This window comes from Rhinatrema bivittatum, chromosome 4 (genome assembly GCF_901001135.1).
Source record: "Rhinatrema bivittatum chromosome 4, aRhiBiv1.1, whole genome shotgun sequence".
Classification (NCBI taxonomy): Eukaryota; Metazoa; Chordata; class Amphibia; order Gymnophiona; family Rhinatrematidae; genus Rhinatrema; species Rhinatrema bivittatum.
In genome coordinates this window covers 339,477,744-339,498,716 of record NC_042618.1, presented here as the reverse complement: position 1 = coordinate 339,498,716, position 20,973 = coordinate 339,477,744, and the positions used below count along the sequence as shown (strand labels likewise).

Here is a 20,973-nt window from a genome sequence, read left to right as displayed (position 1 = left end):
ATCTGGCTAACTTTAGACCTGCCCTAAGGCATGTCTAGAGTTAGCCGATTAACTTAACTCTGCTCCTCCTGGAATGCCTACTTCCCACCCGAGAAATGCCCCCAACTTATCCGGCTAGAATTTAGACAGATAAGTCTTTATGCTGTTCAGCCACAGCATAAAGGAGCGGTGGTGCCCCCCCTCCCGGTAGATAGTGCCAATGGCCAAAGTCATATCGGGGCACCCAGCCCGTCAGACTGGCATCTTACATCAGCATCACCCAATGTGGGGCCTTCAGATCCACTCTGCGTTTCAAACAGCTGCCATCTAACCATCACTGCAGACTAACTTTGATTGATTCTGGCACCAGATGTCATCTGGAATAGTCTTAGGACAGGGGGTTCCATGTGGAGAGCAAGGGCCTCTAAAGAGGACATATGTCAGCCCTTGCCCACGGGACTAGATCCAATGCCACCACCGAGTCAAGAAGCTGTAAACAGGACTACACTGTTGCATTCCTGGCCAACAACACCACCTGAATCTGGCAACATAATTTCTGAATCCTTGGCTCCATTATTTGTACCCATCCAACTCTAGTATTGAATCAGGCATCTAAGTACTCTAGCGTCTGCAATGGCTACAGATTGCTCTTGAGGAAACTGACAATCTACCCCAGCTCCTGCAAGAAAGCAGAGTTGGTTACCTGTAAAAGGTATTCTACCAGGACAGCAGGAAGTTAGTCCTCACAGATGGGTGACATCATCAGATGGAGCCCTGTCACAGAACACTTTTGTCAAAGTTTCTAGAACTTTGACTGGCACACTGAGCATGCCCAGCAATGCCACCAACCCGTTGGCCACAAGGGGTCCCCCTTCAGTCTCGTTTCAAAGCAGAAAAAATACGAGCGAAAAATAAAACAACAAACACACAACTCCGTGGGGTGGCGGGCGGGTTTCGTGAGGACTAACATCCTGCTGTCCTGGGAGAACACCTGTTACAGGTAAGCAGCTCTGCTTTCTCCCAGGACAAACAGGATGGTAGTCCTCACAGATGGGTGAATACCAAGCAGTAGGCTGCCCCCAGAACATATTGGGCCAAAAGGCACCCAATAACGTGCAACAGGCACAACAACAGGGGTGCTGCTGGCAACAACGGGGGCAGTCTGAACCTCATACTGGGCCCCTAGGTAGGAAGAGTTGGGCTCTCACATTGGAAACAGGTTACGGAGGACAGACTGGTAGAAGACGCTGTCCTGTCAACTGTCCTTGTCCAGACAGTAATGGACTGCGAAGGTGTGGAGGAAACTCCAGGTCGTGGCCTTACAATTTTCGGCAATAGGGACTGCTCGGAAATGTGCCACTGACACTGCCATGGCCCTTACTGAGTCCACTTTCACTCAGCCCCGAGCGGAAGGCCTGCTTCCTGATAACAGAAAGCGATACAATCAGCCAACCAATTAGACAGGGTCTGCTTGCCCACCACAACTCCAAGTCTATTTTTGTCAAAGGAGACAAAGAGTTGGGTGGACTGCCTGTGGGCTGCGGTGTGCTCTAAATAAAAAGCAAGAGCATGCTTGCAGTCCAAGATGTGCAGAACCCGCTCACCTGGATGAGAGTGTGGCCTCGGGAAAAAGGTGGGCAACACGATGGACTGATTTAGGTGAAAGTCAGTCACCACCTTAGGCAGGAACTTAGGGTGAGTACGCAGCACCACCCTGTCATGGAAGAACCTCGTGTAAGGCGGATAGGTCATTAGGGCCTGCAGCTCACTGACTCTGCGAGCAGAAGTAACTGCCACTAGGAAGATGACCTTCCAGGTTAGATGTTTCAATTCAAAGGAGTGCATGAGCCATGCCAGCACTATGTTGAGGTCCCAGGCCGCAACAGGAGGACATAGTGGAGGCTTCAGTTGAAGTAAGCCTCTCATGAAGCATCCCACTAGGGCCTGCACCGAGACCGGAGTGTCGCCCACTCCGCGGTGGAAGGCGGTGATGGCACTCAAGAAGTACCCGGACTGAGGTAGTCTGAAATCTAGACTCCGAGAGGCGCCAGAGGTAGTCCAAAAGCCTAGATGTGGGGCAAGTGAAAGGGTCAAGACCCTTTTCCGTGCACCAGGATGAGAATCTCCTCCACTTTGCTTGGTAAGATTTCTGTGTGGAAGGTTTACGCGAAGCTACGAGGACTTGCGAGACATTGTCCAAAAGGTTAAGGGACTACAGTACTAGCCTTTCAACATCGAGGCCACGAGAGCCAATGACCGGAGGTTCGGGTGGCATAGCCTGCCCTGATCCTGCGTGATGAGGTCGGGCGAGGTGCCCAGGCGAATGGGCTCCTGGACAGACAGGTCGCAGAGTATCGGAAACCAGACCTGACGTGGCCAATACGGGGCTATGAGGATCATGGAGCCTCAGTCCTGTTGTAGCTTCACGAGAGTCTTGCCTATGAACGGAATCGGAGTGTATGCATACAGGAGACCCGTACTCCAGGAGTGGGCGAAGGTATCCATGGCTGGTCTCTGTCCTTCCTTGTGCAGGGAGCAGAAGCAGTCCACCTTGTGGTTATCCAAGGACGCAAAGAGATCTACGTCTGGTTGACCCCACCGACGGAAGATCGTGTCTATCACTGATGGGTTTAGGGACCACTCATGGGGGTGGAAGATTTGACTGAGGCGATCTGCCACCATATTCTCGGTCCCTGCCAGGTAAATGGCCCATAGGAGTATAGAACGTGACAGGGCCCAGGCCCAAATCTGCGCCGCCTCTTGCAGAGGAGATAAGAGCCTGTGCCCCCGTTTGTTCACATATCACATGGCCACTTGGTTGTCCGTCTGGATCAAGATGACCCTGTTGGCCAGGCAGTCCTGGAATGCGTAGAGTGCATAGCGCATTGCTTGAGGTTCCAGGAAGTTTATTTGGCATCTCGCCTCGGGCTTCGACCACATCCCTTACGTGTGGAGGCTGTTGACATGGGCGCCCCAGCCTAGGTTGGAGGCAGCCATGGTCAGGATCATCTGAGCAGCAGGGGGCTGAAAAGGAAGTCCCTTGCTGAGGTTGGATTCCCACACCCACCAGGCGAGGGAGAGCCAGAGTGGTTTGGTTATCTGGACCAGTGTGGAGAGTTCTTGAGAGGCTTGGTGCCACTGGGACCGCAGGATCCATTGCGTAACCCTCATGGCCAGGCAGGCCATTGGGGTGACATGTACCGATGATGCCATGTGATCCAGCAACTTCAGGAGCAGGCGGGCCAATGCAGTCTGCCGGTGACGGATGGACCTGGCTAGCCCAGTCAGGATGGCTATGCATTCATTGGGAAGGAACGCCTTGGCTACCATGGTGTCCAAATCCACCCTGATGAAGTTGAGTCACCAGGATGGAGTCAGCTGGGATTTCGGGTAGTTTACGAGGAACCCCAACGATTGGAGGAGTCTCAATGTCACGTTTAGGGACTGAAGGGCTCCCTCTTTCGAAGAACTCTTGATGAGCCAATCGTCCAGATATGGGAATACATGCACCCCGTTCCAGCGCAAATGTGCTCCCACCACTGCCAGGCACTTTGTGAAGACCCTGGGTGCGGAAGCTAGCCCGAAGGGGAGAACCCTGTATTGGAAGTGCCGGTGGCTTACTACAAAGCGCAGATACTTGCGATGAGGCAGAAAGTTGGCAATGTGCGCGTAGGCGTCCTGTAGGTCCAGAGAGCAGAGGCAGTCCCCTTGATGCAGAAGTGAAAGTAGGGTACCCAAGGAAACCATTTTGAAGTGCTCTCTTCAGAGGAATGGGTTTAAGGCCCGGAGGTCGAGGATAGGACGGAGGCCGCCTGTTCTCTTTGGAATGAGAAAATACCACACTGAGCCCAGGGAACCGATTCCACAGGTCTGGACCATAGCAGGGCCAAGAGTTCTAACTCGAGGGTCGTTGCGTGTTCTACAAGGCTCCATGCCAGAGAGGGTGGGGAGTCTGGAGGAAATCTGAGAAGGTTCAGGCAGTAACCTCATGCAACGATGGACAATACCCATCGGTCGGTGGTGATTGGGGACTAGTTGTTCACAAATAGGCAAAGACGACCCCCACAGGTGGGTTGGACGGTGCGGGCAAAGGGGTTAGGTTTCTGCTCTCTCTATGCCAGTCAAAAGCCAGCTGCAGGGCTTGGCTGGGGGGCTGGTTGAGCCCTAGGCGCTCTTTGTTGGCGAAGGTTGCCTCTTTGAGTAGCCTGAGCTGAACGAGCACAGGACGCTGGAGGACAGTATTCCGTTGCCTGTAAAACTGCTTACTGGAATCCCTACATGGCACCCTGTGAGTCGCTGAAGAGGGGTCAGAGGTGATAGTAGACAACTGATGTAGGGTCTCATGGTGGTCCCTGAGTTGGGCCACTGTGTCCTGGATTTTGTCCCCAAACAGGTTTTCTCCTGTACAGGGAAGGTCGGCCAGTTTGTTTTGAACTTCCAGGCGAAGGCTGGAGGCTTTCAGCTGGGCCCAGCGTCTGGCACTAATGCCTGCCGCTGAGACCCTTGACGCCATCTCAAAGACGTTACAGGCCGTTCTCACCTCATGTTTCCCGGCTTCCAATCCTTTTTGGAGGATGGATTCTAGGCCTTCCTGAAATTGTTGTGGTAGGTTCTCGGCAAACTCCAGAGGTTCCAGTTGTACTGATTCGTGTACAACTGGTATGCCGCTATGCAAGCAATAAGCATGGACCCCTGGAAAACTCTTTTACCTGGAGCGTCTAAGGCTCTGTGGTCCTTCCCCAGAGGTGCAGAGGAGTGTGGCCAGGTCCTCTTGGCTTTCTTCTGGGCTGATTCTACTACCACTGATTGGTGAGGCAACTGGCTCCTTTGGAAGCCTAAGGCATGTTGCACCAGATAGTTAACGTCAGTCTTTCTGTTGACTGGAGCCACAGAACCCGGGTGTTCCCAGAGCCAGTAGAGGTCTAAAAGGACCTCATATACGGGGATGGCCATCACCTTCCTTTAGGGACATCCACGAATTGGAGGACTTCCAACATCTTGTGGCGGGTGTCCTCTTCAGTCAAAAGCTGGAAGGGAATGGTTTCCGCCATTGCCTGCTCAAAGCTTGCGAAGGATAAGTCTTTGGGAGGCGAGCACCATCTTCGTCCGGGGGAGAAGGTTCCGACAGAATGGTCTTGGAGGCCTCTGAGGAGTGGTTGGAAGAAGCATCTTCCCATGGGTTGTAAGGGGCTTCCTCCTCACCACTGAATTGTCCGGGTCGAAGAGGGAGGCCAGAAGCCAAAGTACGGGGCACAGGCACCAATGGTCGGTGAAGTGGAACAGACAACGGTAGCACCAGCATCGAAGGCACTGGGATCTGTGGCAGATGCCGAGGCACCAGGAGGCCCAGGAATGTGATCTGGCATCGGTGGCACTGCCCATGAGGACCAGCGTGACGTTGCCTCCTCCTCCTCTGAGGATCCCGGAATCGGGATCAAGATGGGGGGAGGCACCGGTGGTGGACAGGTAAGGCACCAAGCAGCACATCCAACCTTTCTAGCAGGGGCACCAGCATGGAGGGCACCCGTTCCGATGCTGGTATGGGAGCCGGCTTTGGTGGCTGCTGGAGGCCCTGAAAGACATTTAGCGCTGCCTGTTGAACCACGCAGTCCAACGCCTCTCTAAATGTGGATGAGGAAAGTACCGACCTAGGAGGAGAAGGCAGGCTAGGCGTCACCGGAGCCTCCACAGGGGTCCGTGGAGGCTCGGTACCTGGCACTGATATCTGTGGGGAATGCCCTGGACTCCCGGGCTTGGAGGAGGGCGGGGCCTCCTCTCCTCGGGGTTTCTTCAGAAGGGGTTCGGCCGAGGCCGATGCCAGTGCCAGCACCAGACTGTGAAGAACATCAGTGCCGATATCAGTGCTTCCCACGGTGCTCGGCCCGGATCTTCTCCGGCACCAAGGATGATGATCCCGAAGCTATTGAACACTCCAATGCCGGTGAGGGGCAATCTCCTGCCCCGTGATCATTGCGGCAGGGTGCTGAGTGCGATGGTCCCTAGTCAGATCGATCCTCGACACCCGACGTACCTACCACAGGAGTCGATGGAGCAGATTGCTTGGAACCAAACAAATGCTCCATCTTGTCCAGGCAGGCACATCAGCCGTTGGGGGGGTCAACTGAGCACAGATGGGACACTGACGGACATCGTGGTAAGGCCCAAGACACAGGACACAAATGTTGTGTGGGTCCGTGATGGACATAGTCCGCGGACACTCAGGGCACTTCCGAAAACCGGTTGCCATTGAAAAAAGGCGGTGTGCGGTCAGTGGCCGTCGGCCACCTGAAGGTAGACACTTGGGAACTGACCACAACAACGAGAAAACAGACATACCAAGCACCGGAGGAATTGCTTCACAATGGGGCACCCCAAAGCGGGGAAAAACTGAAGAAAAACTTCTAATTGTTCCGCGAGAAAAACAATTCTCAACAGAGCTCCACAAACCGCGATGCAACAGCTCCGCAGAAAAAAGGAGACTAAAGGGGGTTGGCCATGGGGTTGGTGGCATGCTGGGCATGCTCAGTGTGCCAGTCAAAGTTCTAGAAACTTTGACAAAAGTGTCCCGTGATGGGGCTCCATCTGATGATGTCACCTATTTGTGAGGGCTACCATTCTGTTTGTCCTGGGAGAACTGAAGCATCTTCTGGGTTTCCATTATGATTTCTTTAAGCAACTTCACCTTTATCAAACAATCATCCAGATTAGGATAAACTTGAATGCCCTCCTTCTGCAACGCTGCCTCCACAATTACTTTGGAAAAATTCTTTGGGGCCATGACCAACCTAAAAGGCAGGGTTTGAAACTGATAGTGACAGCTGAGAACCACGAACTGAAAAAAAAAAAATCGCTGATGATCCTGTCTTATCAGAATATGAAGATAAGCCTCCGTTAAATCCAAGGAGGTTAGGAATTCTCCCTTCTGTACTGCCATAATGACAGATCTTAAAGTTTCCATTCTGAAATGAGCCACCTCTAAGAATTTGTTGATTCTCTTCAGATCCAGAATAAGCCTAAGCCTTCCTGATCTTTCAGAACAGGTATTACTGCCTTTAAAGCGATGAGTTTTCCTAGAGTTAACTATACTGCCACCTTCTTTGCAAGTGAACAATATGAAGAAAATAGAAAAGCATCTGAAACATGACAAGAGAATTCTTACTTCCCTTCTTGGGACGAAAGGCCTGGTATCAGGAATAGAATTTGGACCTCTGAACACCCAGCTATGTCCCTAAAACCCCAATGAGAAAAAAAGCTCCAAGATGGAGTCTTGACTTTATTTTCTGTGAGTCTCAGCACTTTGGAGTTTCCCCAGGCCTTGGCCATCTTCTCCAACTCCTTTCCAAACAAATGTCTGCCTTTAAAAAGGAGTTTTGTTAGATTAGTCTTAGAGAAGGAGTCTGCTGATCAATTGTGCATCCAACGGAGCCTCTGAGCAGCAATACACAAGATGCATCCCTTGTTGAGGACTACACCAAATCAAAACAGAAATCTGCCAGGTACGCTGCCCTGGTTCCAGATGGAAGGAATCCTCACCAGAATCCTTTTGTACCTTCTGGGTCAGAAGGAGACCATACCTTACCATAATGCTGCAGCAAGCAGAGATCTCAAGAACCATGCAAACAGCCTCAAAGATCTGCTTAAGCACAGATTCTATCTTCCTATTGTTAAGCGCCAAACACGCTTAAGGCACTTCTCCACGGACACAGGATACCACACCAAAATGTTTAGAAACAAATATCAATTTTTTATTGCATATCAGTAAGCAATACAAGTATCCTTGGGAGGTAGAGTCGCAGCAGTTCTCTGGCAAAATGTTCATGAGAAGTACTACTCTCTGTCTCAGTTTGTACATTAGCTATCTCTTCTTTTATAGGTGAAATAATCAATCTGAAGTCAATAAGTCACTGAACTGCATGAAACTATGGGAGTATCACATACACAGTTTCTCATGTCAAAAAGAAGATAAATTAGACCTATGTTGCCCTGATCCCTTTCCCAAATTTTCCCAAATTGGGGCCTACTTGCTGGTGTTCACATCAATCTTCTGTTAGTACTTTGTCCTGTCATTTTTTCAGCCTGAGGGAAATTTTCATGGCTTAAGATGTTTTCACAAGTGCCACTGTAGTTGAAATCCTAGCCTGAGATTCTGATCCTTTCCTTCTGCTTAGTGTGACCCTGTGACCACCCATCATAAGTCTTAGACAGCTCCAACTGCTGTCCAGACGTCTCCTGGAATTTCTCCAGGTCAGGCTCAATAGGGTATTTAGGGTTCACATGGCCAGAACTGCAAGCAGGCCAAGGCAGCAGAGGATTCTGGGTCAATCACAGTCTTCATGTTGGTCTCAGACTCAGGCACACATATCACTATTCTGAGCATCTTTAAGAGCAGCTCTTCCCTCAATTGGAACAGTGGCCCTCTTGGTTACTGAGCAGACTATGGCATACAATCCTGAAGATCCAAAGGACAGAGCTTAGCTAGCGAGTGGCCACCCTTAAAATTCGCTTCAGGTGCCACCCATTCCAAATCAATCAAATCCTTCATGGCTTGAAACCGGGTTAAAAAACATGGATGACTTCTGGATACTGACCAATATAAGATTCTGCTTAGATATGGAGACTCCTCCTTGTCCTCTCCAATATTCAACTTGCGCAGGGATTGCACAATCAGGGAGGACAGTTCCTCCTTACAAAAGAGGAGCAACATCGAAGCATCTTACTCATTATCAAGAGATCACTCACTCTCCTCAAAGTCCTGATCACCATCCTACCATGGGATCTTAAACCCAACCAATGAATCCTTCAAAGGAGAAACCTCCTCCTCTGATAGCCTCTGGGCCTCCCCTGCTTTGGCTCTTTTTCTGCCCTGCAATGCAGAAGAATCAGAGGGCTTTGGAAGAGCTGGGGACATCCCTGAAGGAGTGTCCTGCCCCATACACAAAAGCTGCAAGTCTTTAAAAAAGCTTTAGAAATCACTATCCAAGGCAGAGAGAATACCTCAAATGTTGGGGCAGAAGCTGATCTAAGAACTCCTATTACTGACTCAATTCACTTCTCCAGGCTGAGGGGGAGGAGGGCCAAAATCCCCCTTACTAACCCATGGCTGTAAAATAGCTGCCATGCCTTCTGAGCTCTGAGGCTCCCAGGAAAGTTGCAGCCCATCATCGATCCTGGACTTGGCTCCCCCTCCTCCGCCCCCCCCCCCCCCCGGAGGGCAAGAAATCATGGCTCTGGGGGGTCCCTCCTAGCCATCAAACAATTGTGAGATAGTTTTGCTCCGCTGCCTGCCTGTGCCTTCCAAAGCGTGCTGCTGTGCAGACTGCATTTTTCCCCTGCACTGTAGGCAGTGCCATCTTGCTGGCCATGCTTCTTCCTTAAGGGAAACTGTGGCCTGAAGAAAATCCTCCCAATTCAGCAACTCACCCGACGTGGAGAATAACCGAAACAGACCCCGATGTCACTACATTCACTACCTCGGCTTCAGCCACTGAAGTAGCAAGACCCCTCTCTTTTCTTTTTTATTTTATTACAGCTGCTGCAAAAAAAAAAAAACAGTCTCAAAATTAAAGGGATATCAGCCCAAATCAGAAAAGAGCAGGTACAAGGAGGCCAGTATCCAAAGGGAGGGAGAAATGAGAGGGAAGGGAACGAATCCACCGTTGCCCTTATGGAAGTCTCTTGCTGCAGATCCTGCTCGATGGAGGGGGGGGGGGGAGGGAGCTCTAGACTTTCACCTCCGGAGCCGATCTCTCCTTATGTCACCAAAAGAAAATTTTCCTAAGAACATGAGAATTGCTATTCTGGGTCAGACCAAGGGTCCATCAAGCCTGGTATACTGTTTCCAATAGTGACCAATGCAGGTCACAAGTACCTAGCAAGATTCCAAACAGTAAATAGATCACATGTTGCTATTGCGCAGTTATAAGTAGTGGCTATTTCTAAGTCTACTTAGTTAATAATAGATTATGGACTTTTCCTCCAGGAACTCATCCAAACCTTTTTAAACCCAGCTACACTAACTGCCTTAATCAAATCCTCCGGCAATGAATTCCATAGCTTATTGTGTATTGACTGAAAAAGCAAATGTTGCTTACCTGTAACAGGTGCTCTCACAGGACAGCAGGATGTTAGTCTTCACATATGGGTGACATCATAGGATGGAGCCCAATCAACACTTTTGTCAAAGTTTCCAGAACTTTGACTGGTCCCTACTGGGCATGCCCAACATGGCACTAACCCTGCAGCCAGCAGGGGTCCCCCTTCAATCTTGTTTGAAAGCTACAGGTAGTGCCGAAAAATAAAATAAGAAAACGTTACGAACCCAACACCGCGGGCGGAGGGCGAGTTTCGTGAGGACTAACATCCTGCTGTCCTGTGAGAACACCTGTTACAGGTAAGCAAAATTTGCTTTCTCACAGGACAAGCAGGATGGTAGTCCTCACATATGGGTGAGTACCGAGCTGAGGATGTCCGAGTATGCACCAAATGTACCCAAGACGTGCAACAGGCACAACAACTGGGGTGGAATTTGGCCTAGGGCATCCTGAACCCTAACGGGCAGGCGGAAGGGTGTTGGTACGTCAAGTTGTGAATAGGTTACGCAGGACAGATTGGCCGAAGATGGAATCTTGTCTTCCGGCTTTGTCCAAGCAATAGTGGGCTGTAATAGTATGGAGAGAACTCCAGGTGGCAGCCCTGCAAATGTCAGGAAGCGGCACCAATCGTAGGTGTGCTACTGAAGTCGCCATGGCCTTCACAGAGTGTGCTTTAACACAGTCTTGAAGTGGAATGCCCGCTTGCTGATAGCAAAAGGATATGCAGTCCGCCAACCAGGAGGAGAGAGTCTGTTTAACCACAGGCTGCCCCAATTTGATAGGATGGAAAGAGACAAACAATTGAGTGCTTTTCCTGTGGGCAGCTGTACGGTCTAGGTAGAACGCTAGAGCCCGTTTGCAGTCAAGGGTTTGCAGAGCCTGCTCTCATGGATTGGAATAGGGCCTGGGAAAAAAAGTAGGTAGTATAATGGATTGATTGAGATGAAAGTCCGAAACTATCTTAGGCAAAAATTTAGGGGGATTGCGGAGTACTGCCCGGTCCTGCAGAAGTTTAGTGTAAGGCGGATAGGTAACTAGAGCCTGCAATTCACTAACTCTGCGAGCTGAAGTGATTGCCAGAAGGAAAATCACTTTCCATGTGAGATAGCAAAGATCACAGGATTGAAGATGCTCGAATGGTGATTTCATGAGCCGACCCAAAACCTGACTGAGGTCCCAAGCAGGGGCCGGAGGACGCAATGGAGGCTTGAGGTGAAGCAAGCCCTTCAGAAAACGTGTTACAAGAGGTTGTACTGATATGGGTACATCCATGACACCTTTATGGAAGGCGGCTACCGTAATGACATGCATTCTGATGGAAGAAGTTTTTAGTCCTGACTCTGATAAGTGCCAGAGATAGTCCAAAAACTTCGTGATTGGACAGGTAAAGGGGTCAAGGGACTGAGAAGAGCACCATTACGTAAACCTGTTCCATTTGTAAGAGTAAGATTTTCTCGAGGAAGGCTTCCGTGAAGCAATCAGGACACGGGAAACTGGTTCAGAAAGGTTAAGTGGCTGAAAGATTAACCTTTCAACATCCATGCCCTCAGGGACAAGGCTTGAAGATTGGGGTGGTGGAGGCACCCGTCGTTCTGAGTGATCAGAAGCAGGTCCTTTCCTAAGGGAATGTGCCTGCGAATGGAGAGATCCTGAAGTATTGGAAACCACACTTGGCGTGGCCAGTGAGGTGCTAGCAGGATCATGGTTCCCTTGTCCTGACGTAACTTCACGAGAGTCTTCGAGAGAAGAGGAAGTGGAGGGAATGCATAAAGTAGACCGGTTGCCCACGAGAGGGAGAATGCATCTCTGGGCTGAGAGTGTTTGCTGCGAATGAGAGAGCAGAAGTTCTCTACTTTGCAGTTTTGAGGAGACGCAAAGAGGTCTATCTGAGGATATCCCCATTGTTGAAAGATGGAGTTCGCTACTGAGGGGTTGAGAGACCACTCATGCGGTTGAAAGATGCAACTCAGCTTGTCTGCCAACACATTGTCCACTCCCAGCAAGTAGGTGGCCCTGAGGTACATCGAATGGGAGAGAGCTTCCGCCCATATCTGTGCAGCTTCTTGACACAGAAGGAAGGAGCCCTTGCCTCCCTGTTTGTTGATGTACCACTGGTGGTCCGTCTGGATCAGGATAACTTGATTTGAGAGGTGATCCTGAAATGCCCTGAGAGCATATCTGATTGCTCGAAGTCCAGGAAATTTATTTGGTGTTTGGCTTCCTCTGGAGACCAAGATCCTTGTGTCTGCAGGTTGGCCACATGGGCTCCCCAGCCGAGGTTGGAAGCATCGGTGGTGAGAGTTAATTGAGGGTCTGGAGCCTGAAAGGACAAGCCTTGGAGGAGATTGATTTGATTTTTCCACCAGGCAAGAGACTGACGGAGTGAGTCAGTTACGTGGACAATGGTCGACAGGGGCTGAATGCTTAGAGTCCACTGCGTGCCTCTCATGGCCAAACGGACCACTGGTGTGCCCTGAACTGAGGACACCATGTGTCCCAGGAGGATGAGAAAGTGGCGTACAGCCGCGGAGTGCTGAGACTGCAGCTGGTGCGCAAGAGACACGAGGGTGAGAGCTCGCTATCGAGGCAGAAAAGCCTTTGCCTGCAAGGTGTCCAAGTCTGCTCCAAAGAACGACAAGGTTTGAGATGGGATTAAGTAGGATTTGTCGTAGTTGACGAGAAATCCTAATGAAATTAGAGTGTGTAAGGTTAGATTGAGGGACGACAGAGCAGCTTGCTGAGTGGGAGCCCTGATTAACCAATCGTCTAGATAGGGGTAGACGTGAACACCTTGAGTCCTGAGGAAGGCTGCAACTACTACGAGGCATTTTGTGAAGACTCGTGGCGCAGACGCTAGGCCGCATGGAAGCACTTTGTACTGATAGTGCTTGGGGCCTACTAGAAACCTCAGGTATTTGCGATGAGATGGAGTTATTGCAATATGAGTGTATGCGTCCTGGAGTTCTAGAGAGCAGAGCCAGTCTCCTCTTTGTAGAAGAGGAAGAAGCGAGCCTAAGGTTACCATTTTGAATTTCTTTCGCTGGAGGTACTTGTTGAGGGCCCATAGGTCCAGAATAGGACGAATGCCTCCCAATTTTTTGGGATTAGAAAGTAACAGGAATAGAATCCTAGGCCGTGCTGAGAGTAGGGTACGGGTTCTATTGCCTTGGACTGGAGAAGGAGGGAGACCTCCTGATCCAGAAGTTTGGAGTGATCGGATGTTCTCCACGTTGGTAGAGGTGGGGAGTCCGGTGGCACGGAGAGAAAGTTCAGATGGTAACCCTGAGCAATTATCACCAGTACCTATTGGTCTGAGGTGATTGAGTGCCATATGTTGTTGAAGTGGCACAGTCAATATCCCACTGGTATGTGAGGGAATGGAAGCTGGCTGCTGCTCTCTAGGTAGAAGTCAAAAACCTGAAGCAGGACCTGGTTGAGGAGCTGCTTGCGGTTTTTGTTTCCGTGTCTGACGAGACTGGGCTTTTTGAAAAGGTCTTGTGGAACGGGATCTGGTTGGTGGTGGGTAGGACTTCTTCGGGCGAAAGAATGACTTAGAGTCCTTTCGGAAGGGCTGTTTTGAAGAGTAGTCAGAAGGCATCAGAGAGAGCTGTCTTAGGGTCTCATGATGGTCCTTAAGTTCCGCCACCATCCGTTGAATCTGTTCGCCAAACAGATTATCTCCTACACAGGGTAGGTCGGATAACCTGTCTTGTACCTCAAGGCGAAGGTTGGAAGACTTGAGCCAGGCTCATCTCCTTGCCGAAATAGCGGCTGCAGATACCCTAGTAGCAGTGTCAAAGATATCATAAGATGATCTGATCTCATGCTTGCCTGCCTCAAAACCCTTGTTTACTAGGGTTTGGAGCTGATCTTGAAATTGCTGAGGCAGGGAGTCTGTGAAGTCTTGTATCTGCTTGAAAATTACCCTATTATATTGGGTCATATAGAGCTGATAAGCGGCAATTCGGGAGATGATTATTGATCCTTGGAAGACACGGCGACCAATGACATCTAGAAACTTCTGTTCCTTGCCAGGGGGAAAAGAAGTGTGAGGCTTTGATCTCTTTGCTTTTTTCTGTGCAGATTCTATCACTACAGATTGGTGACCCAATTGAGTTTTCTGAAAACCTGGAGCTGACTGCACCAAATAGGTAGTGTCAGCTTTTCTGTGGACAGGAGCAATGGAGCCAGGATGTTCCTAGTTCTTCTTGAGGAGATCCAGAAGAACCTGGTGGATAGGGATGGAGGTTATTTCCTTGGGAGCATCCAGGAATTGTAACAACTCCATCATCTGATGCTTATCATCCTGTTCAGTCTGTAATTGGAAGGGAACCAATTCAGACATTTCCTTCACAAAATTTATAAGAAAAGGTCCTCTGCTTTCTACTTTCAGTGGGTGAAGGTAGTGAAGGCAAATCATCGGTGTCTGGGGAGGAATCATCAGTCCAGGTATCATAGGGATCAGCACCTGCTCCTCTAGGAACTAGAGGAGGACGGGGTGGTGGGATACCCGAGGGTCCTGGTCTAGGCTCCAAAGGAATCGAAGGAATAATTGGAGGCACCAATGAAGGCATTAAAGGCATCGATGGATGGCTCGGTGGCGCCAACGGGCATATCGGCACCGATGGTTGGACCGGTGGCGATGGACGTATCGGCATCGATGGCTGAGGCAGAACTCCCGATGGAGGGATGCGGAACGGTGTTTCTCCTCCCAATGACAGAGTAAGCGGGGAGGGCACCGGAGCCATCGGCGGAAAAGCGGCAATGAGCGCTTCCATCCTGGAGAGCAGCAGTGCCAACGCTGCCGAAATCGGGTCAGTAGGCGGTTCCACAATCGGTACCGGTGTCGGTGCCGGAGGAACCTGGAGTCGTTGCATCGCCTTGTCGATGGCCTCCTGAACCATCCGGTCCAGTTCTTCTCGGAGACCTGGAGCAAGCAGCCCCGGCTTCAGAATAGAAGAAGGAGGCAGAGGCATAGCCAGAGGGACCACCGTTAAAGGCGGAGTCGCGGCTCCCGATACCCTGTTGGGTGAGGGTTGCCTCGGTGACCCGGTTGCCGAAAAGGTCGGTGCCTTTTCTGGACGGGATGTCTTCGATGGCAGCTCAGACGATGGCGAGGTCGATGATTTTGCTCCCTCGATGGTCTGAGACTTTCGATGTCGATGGCGATGTTTGTCTCTACGATCCCCTCAGTCCTGAGGGGGATTAGAGGGTGTCGAAGGCCGAGATGTCGTCGATGTCGGACAGTCACCGGTTGGTGGTCGATGCTGGCGTGAAGTTGATGGAGCCGGTTCTGACGACGTCGATGCAATGGACGGAGTCGGGGTTTGAGCACGGAAGAGAAGTTCCATCTTCTCCATTCTGGCCTTGCGATCTTTTGGAGTCATTAGGGCACATTTGGTGCAGGTCAAGACATTGTGCTCTCATCCAAGACACATTACACAGACTTTATGAGGGTCTGTGATGGACATGATGCGATTACAGTCCGGGCACCGACGGAACCCCGACGCCATGGCCATGGAAAGAATTGAGCCGCGGTACGATCGACGGCCAAAAGGTTGCGAAGGCCAAACTCGACGGTAATGGACGGAGAACGGGTAAAAAGCTTACCGGAGTACCGGGGCTTTAAAAAGTTGAAGGAGGGACCTCTGTGGGGCAAATTAAGTTTTAGTAATTCTGTGAGGAAAATTCCTGTCAGGAATCTCTGCAGAGCTCCTTAACCGCGAGGCTACTGCTGCGCGGAAAAAAGAAGACTGAAGGGGGACCCCTGCTGGCTGCAGGGTTAGTGCCATGCTGGGCATTCCCAGTAGGGGCCAATCAAGTTCTGGAAACTTTGATAAAAGTGTTCCGTGATTGGGCTCCATCCTGTGATGTCACCCATATGTGAGGACTACCATCCTGCTTGTCCTGTGAGAAAGAATTTTCTCGGATTTGTTTTGAAGATGCTACTTATTAACTTCATGTAGTGCCCCCATGACTTTGTATTTTTTTGAAAGAGTAAATAACTGATTTATATTTACCCGTTCTATTCCACTCGTGATTTTATAGACCTTTATCACATCCCCCATTTAGCCGTCTTTTCTCCAAGCTGAACAGTCATAATCTCTTTAGCCTTTCCTTATAGGGGAGCTGTTCCATTCCCTTTATCAATTTTGGCTGCCCTTCTCTGTACCTTTTCCAATGCAAAATAATGCTCCAGGTGTGGCCTCACCATGGAGTGATACAGAGGCCTTATGACACTCTATTTTATTCTCTATTACTTTTCTAATAATACCTAACATTGTTTGCTTTTTCCTGGGTGGTAATTCCTAATATGGAACCTAGTATCATGTAACTACAGTGTGGGTTACTTCCCCTCCTGTGCATCACTTTGCACTTGTCCACATTAAATTTCATCTGCCATTTGAATGCCCAATCCACTTGTGATTTAACAACTTGGAATAATTTTGTGTCATCTGCAAATTTGACTCTCACTTTCCAGATCATTTATAAATATATTAAAAAGCAATGGTTCCAGTACAGATTCTTGAGGTAGTCCACTGTTTTCCCATCTCCACTGAGAAAACTGGCCTTTAGTTTTTATTCTCTATTTACTATCTTTTAACTAGCTTGCAATCCACAATAAGACACTGCCTCCTATCCTGTGGTTTTTTAATTTTCTCAGGAGCTCTCATGAGAAACTTTGTGAAATGCCTTCTGAAAATCCAAATACACAAGTATCCACTGGCTCACCATTATCCAAATGTTTATTAACCTCTTCAAAATCCACGCTGGCTGTGTCCCATTGAACCATGTCTTTCTATATGTTCTGTGATTTTGTTCTTTAGAATACTTTCCATAATTATTCCTGGCACTGAAGTCAGACTCACTGGTCTATAGTTTTCCGGATCATCCTGGAGTACTTTTTAAAGATCAGGGTTAAATTGGCTACCCTCCAATCTTCAGGAACAATGGATGATTTTAATGATAGGTTACAAATTACTACTAATAGATCTGCAATTTCATTTTTGAGTTATTTTAGAACTCTGGGGTGTATACCATCTGGTCCATTATCTACTATTAATCAAGTTGACTTAGGGGCGGATTTTCATACTCCGCGAATAGGCCTACTTTTGTTTGCGCTCCAGGCGCAAACAAAAGTACGCTGGATTTTAGTAGATACGCGCGAAGCCGCGCGTATCTGCTAAAAAACTGGATTGGCGCGCGCAAGGCTATCGATTTTGTATAGCCGGCGCACGCCGAGCCGCGCAGCCTACCCCCGTTCCCTCCGAGGCCACTCCGAAATCGGAGCGGCCTCGGAGGGAACTTCCTTTTGCCCTTCCCTCACCTTCCCCTCCCTTCCCCTACCTAACCCACCCACCCGGCCCTGTCTAAGCCCCCCCCCTTACCTTTGTCGGGGGATTTACGCCTCCCAGAGGGAGGCGTAAATCCCCGCGCGTCAGCGGGCCTCCTGCGCGCCGGGACGCGACCTGGGGGCGGGTCCGGAGGGTGCGGCCACGCCCCCGGGCGGCCCCGGGCCGTAGCCACGCCCCCGGGCCCGCCCCCGGAACGCTCCCGGCACGCCCCCTAAACGCCACGCGGTTCGGGCCCGCCCCCCGACACGCCCCCCCTCGGAGAACCCCGGGACTTACGCGAGTCCCGGGGCTCTGCGCGCGCCGGTGAGCCTATGTAAAATAGGCTCACCGGCGCGCAGGGCCCTGCTCGCCTAAATCCGCCCGGTTTTGGGCGGATTTAGGCGAGCAGGGCTCTGAAAATCCGCCCCTTAGGGAATAGCCACTGGGATCTACTTGGTGTTTGAGTACTTGCCAGGTACTTGTAGCCTGGATTGGCCACTTTTGAAAACAGGATGCTGGGCTTGATGGACTCTTGGTCTGACCCAGTATGGCATGTTCTTATGTTCTTAGTTTGTCAATCTTCTTACTACATCTTCCAGCTTCATTATAATTGGTTTCAGTTCTTCTGAATCATCACCACTGAATACAGCTTCTGGCATGGATATCTCCCCAATATCCTCTTCAGTAAACACCGAAGCAAATAATTCATTTAAGGCCGAATTTTCAAAGCCTACGCATGTCTATACTAGGAGATATGTGCGTGGCTGGGATTCGTGCATGCTGCGCGGATTTTCAAATGCCCGCGGTCATGCACATATCTCCCAGTACGTGCAAAAGAAAGGGTTTCCGAAAAAGAGGCAGGGCATGGGCGGGCTGGGACAGTGTGCGCCCAAAACAACAGACCCACGCAAGTTGCTGCTGCTCTGGACTGTGGGTAAGTAAAAAAACAAAAAAAAAGCAAGGGTAGTCAGCGGGGTATTAGGGGTCAGGGTGGATAGGGTAAAAGGAAGACAGGTTAGCTAGGGGGTTTAGGACGTTCCTTCCCAGTCAGCTCCTTTACTGAAACGGACTGGGAGGGAACTGGGGAAAAGGCCTATTGCGTAGCCGCACACATCTACTAAATTCCCCCACTTACGTGTGCGAGACAGCATTCGCGCGCACATGCGCGTGCCAAAATAAAATCGTGCATGCATGTGTGCGTGGGTAGCTTTTATAACATGCACGTGTCGATGCGCACATGTTAGAAAATCGGCACGTCAAGGCAGGCAAGCTACCTATCAAGAACCCTGCTCAACTGAGAGAAAGAGAAAAATTTCATCTCAGGAGCCCTCCAAGCAACTTTACAATCCAGCACAGGATGCTTGCCTATCATCTGTTGGAGACAAAAAATAATGGCAGGCTAGTGTCACCTCAAATGCTTGTAAGGAATGACATCAGTGAGCCTGTCAATCGCTGTCTCCATCTGCTGGTTGGTGAGCATATCCCAATATTCTGGACTGGCCCTACCGGATGAGGAGGCATATCATCTTTGTACATTGTTACTCTTTTTAAAGGATGAACAAAAAGATGTAATACATAAACTTTTCAAACTGAAACATCTCAAAGGCCTCTTCTTCAGAATGTAAAAAGGTATCACAATCTAAAAAGATTCTAGTTTTCTCTAGCACCAATATGTGGTGCAGTGACATTATAGAAACATCCATTTATGTAAAAAATAAAAATACATCAAGAAATACATTGTAATAAAGTTTAAGCTTTACCCAAGCAAGCATGATGTTCTCTTAGCTCTAAATGTTACTCTATAATTCACAACTATAATGTAAGTTTTGTGCAATACGTATTCATATCCCTGATTATCATCAGTATTAAGGAGTTAAGGACTGAAATATGTCCATTTATGAAATTCAATGCATCCTTGCATTATTGCACTGTGCAAAGAGAAGACCTTGTAAATTCACATTGAAGAAGGAGTGTCTGGAATTAAATTGCGATTGGGCTATATTTAGGAATGTGCAACAGAAAAAGACAGCATGGGTAACGGCAAGTTTCCTTTACACATGATTCAAGTTGGAAGCTTTTAAAAAAATATAATGATGTATACAATTATTTCCTATTCTCTACTCATACTTTTGTTCTGTTTATACAGCCCCTTTTTTGGTTTCACATCAGATTAATTTTTTCAGTTGCTGTTATCAGTGTCTGACCAGCTCTGGTTTCCTGCACTGAATTATACTTTAACACTGAAGAGCAACAAAAGGCTAAAGGAATGGACAGCAGATATGCCCAGCCAATGATCCTGTAATTCAGCATTTGCATCCACTGTCCTGGAATTTCATAATATCTGAGCACAAGCCATGTCATCTCCTATCAGAGGAAGACCCATCCAGTTCCTCAAGCTGGTGCTGGAGAACTCCTTCAGCAAGTCTGGTTTTCAGGATATCCACAATGAATATACATGAGATTGAGCAGTGTACATTGCCTCCACTGTATGCAAATCTATCTCATGCAAATTCATTGTGGATATTCTGAAAACCAAACTGGCTAGGGGATACTCCAAGACTGGATTGAGAAAGACAGATAGCCAGGTGTAGTCAATAAAACTTTCCCCACACTCACCATCTTATGTAGGGCATGGTCACCTCATTACCTGATTTTAAATTAAAATTGATAAATATTTTGACCTGGAGACTTTCATGGCTTTTAGTACATTTAATAAAAATACCACTTTTACTTTGCTGCTTGTCTGATATAATCTGTGCAGACTCTTTTTTTTTAGCTAACACAATTGTAAAAGGAAATAGTCATCATTTGCTTTTTGTATAGAACAGTTTTCCAAATCTGTCCTGAGGGACTTCCAGCCAGTAGGGTTTTCAAGATATCCACAATGAATATGCATGAGAAAATTTGCATGCATTGCCTCCACTGCATGCAAATTTATCACATGCATATTCATTGAGGATATCCTGAAAACCAGACTGACCTGAGGTCCCCCATGACAGGTTTGGGAACTACTAATATAGAAGAAAATCCAATAGCTACATGATCTAATTGTAAACCAACATTTTATGTTCCCCTCTCTTTTGTTTCTCTTTTCCTATGAAAGCAGTTTGCATTTACATACTTTATTCATAATTTACAGTTGTCAATAAACCAAAGTCCATTCTTACATCACAAAAAATGTAAGTTGTTTTTACTGAAGATCCAATGGTCCAGCAGACATGGACTTCATTGCTTAGGAAGATAATGTGAGATTTGGGAGGAAGGATACTGAATGAAGCAGGTATTTTACTATTTCATTTGTTTAGATTATTTGCCTCAATTCAACAATCCCCAATATGCATCAAACTACCTACAGCAGCTGATCATGTAACATTTTTGATACCACAATCAAACTCCTTCAATGCAGATCTGATGCTAGAGATAGAGACTGACCTGCGGGTGTGGAAGGCACATTTGGGCCACTGACTGGAGGAGGTTCCATGGGCCCAGGATAAGGAGGGGGTGGTGGATGCATGTAACCCATAGCACCGTTGATCATAGGTGGACCTGGGTAAAAATCTGTAAGGAAA

General features: G+C 48.9%; 1 protein-coding gene across 2 annotated transcripts in view; it reads right to left on the bottom strand.

Moving 5' to 3' along the window:
• Nucleotides 1-20,973, bottom strand: part of WBP2 (WW domain binding protein 2) — a 73,017-nt gene that overhangs the window by 8,500 nt on the left and 43,544 nt on the right. For both annotated transcript variants that reach the window (XM_029600479.1, XM_029600480.1), the window contains exon 6: nt 20,837-20,962. In XM_029600479.1, the coding sequence (XP_029456339.1) occupies nt 20,837-20,962 (126 nt within the window). The remainder of the gene's footprint in view (nt 1-20,836; nt 20,963-20,973) is intronic.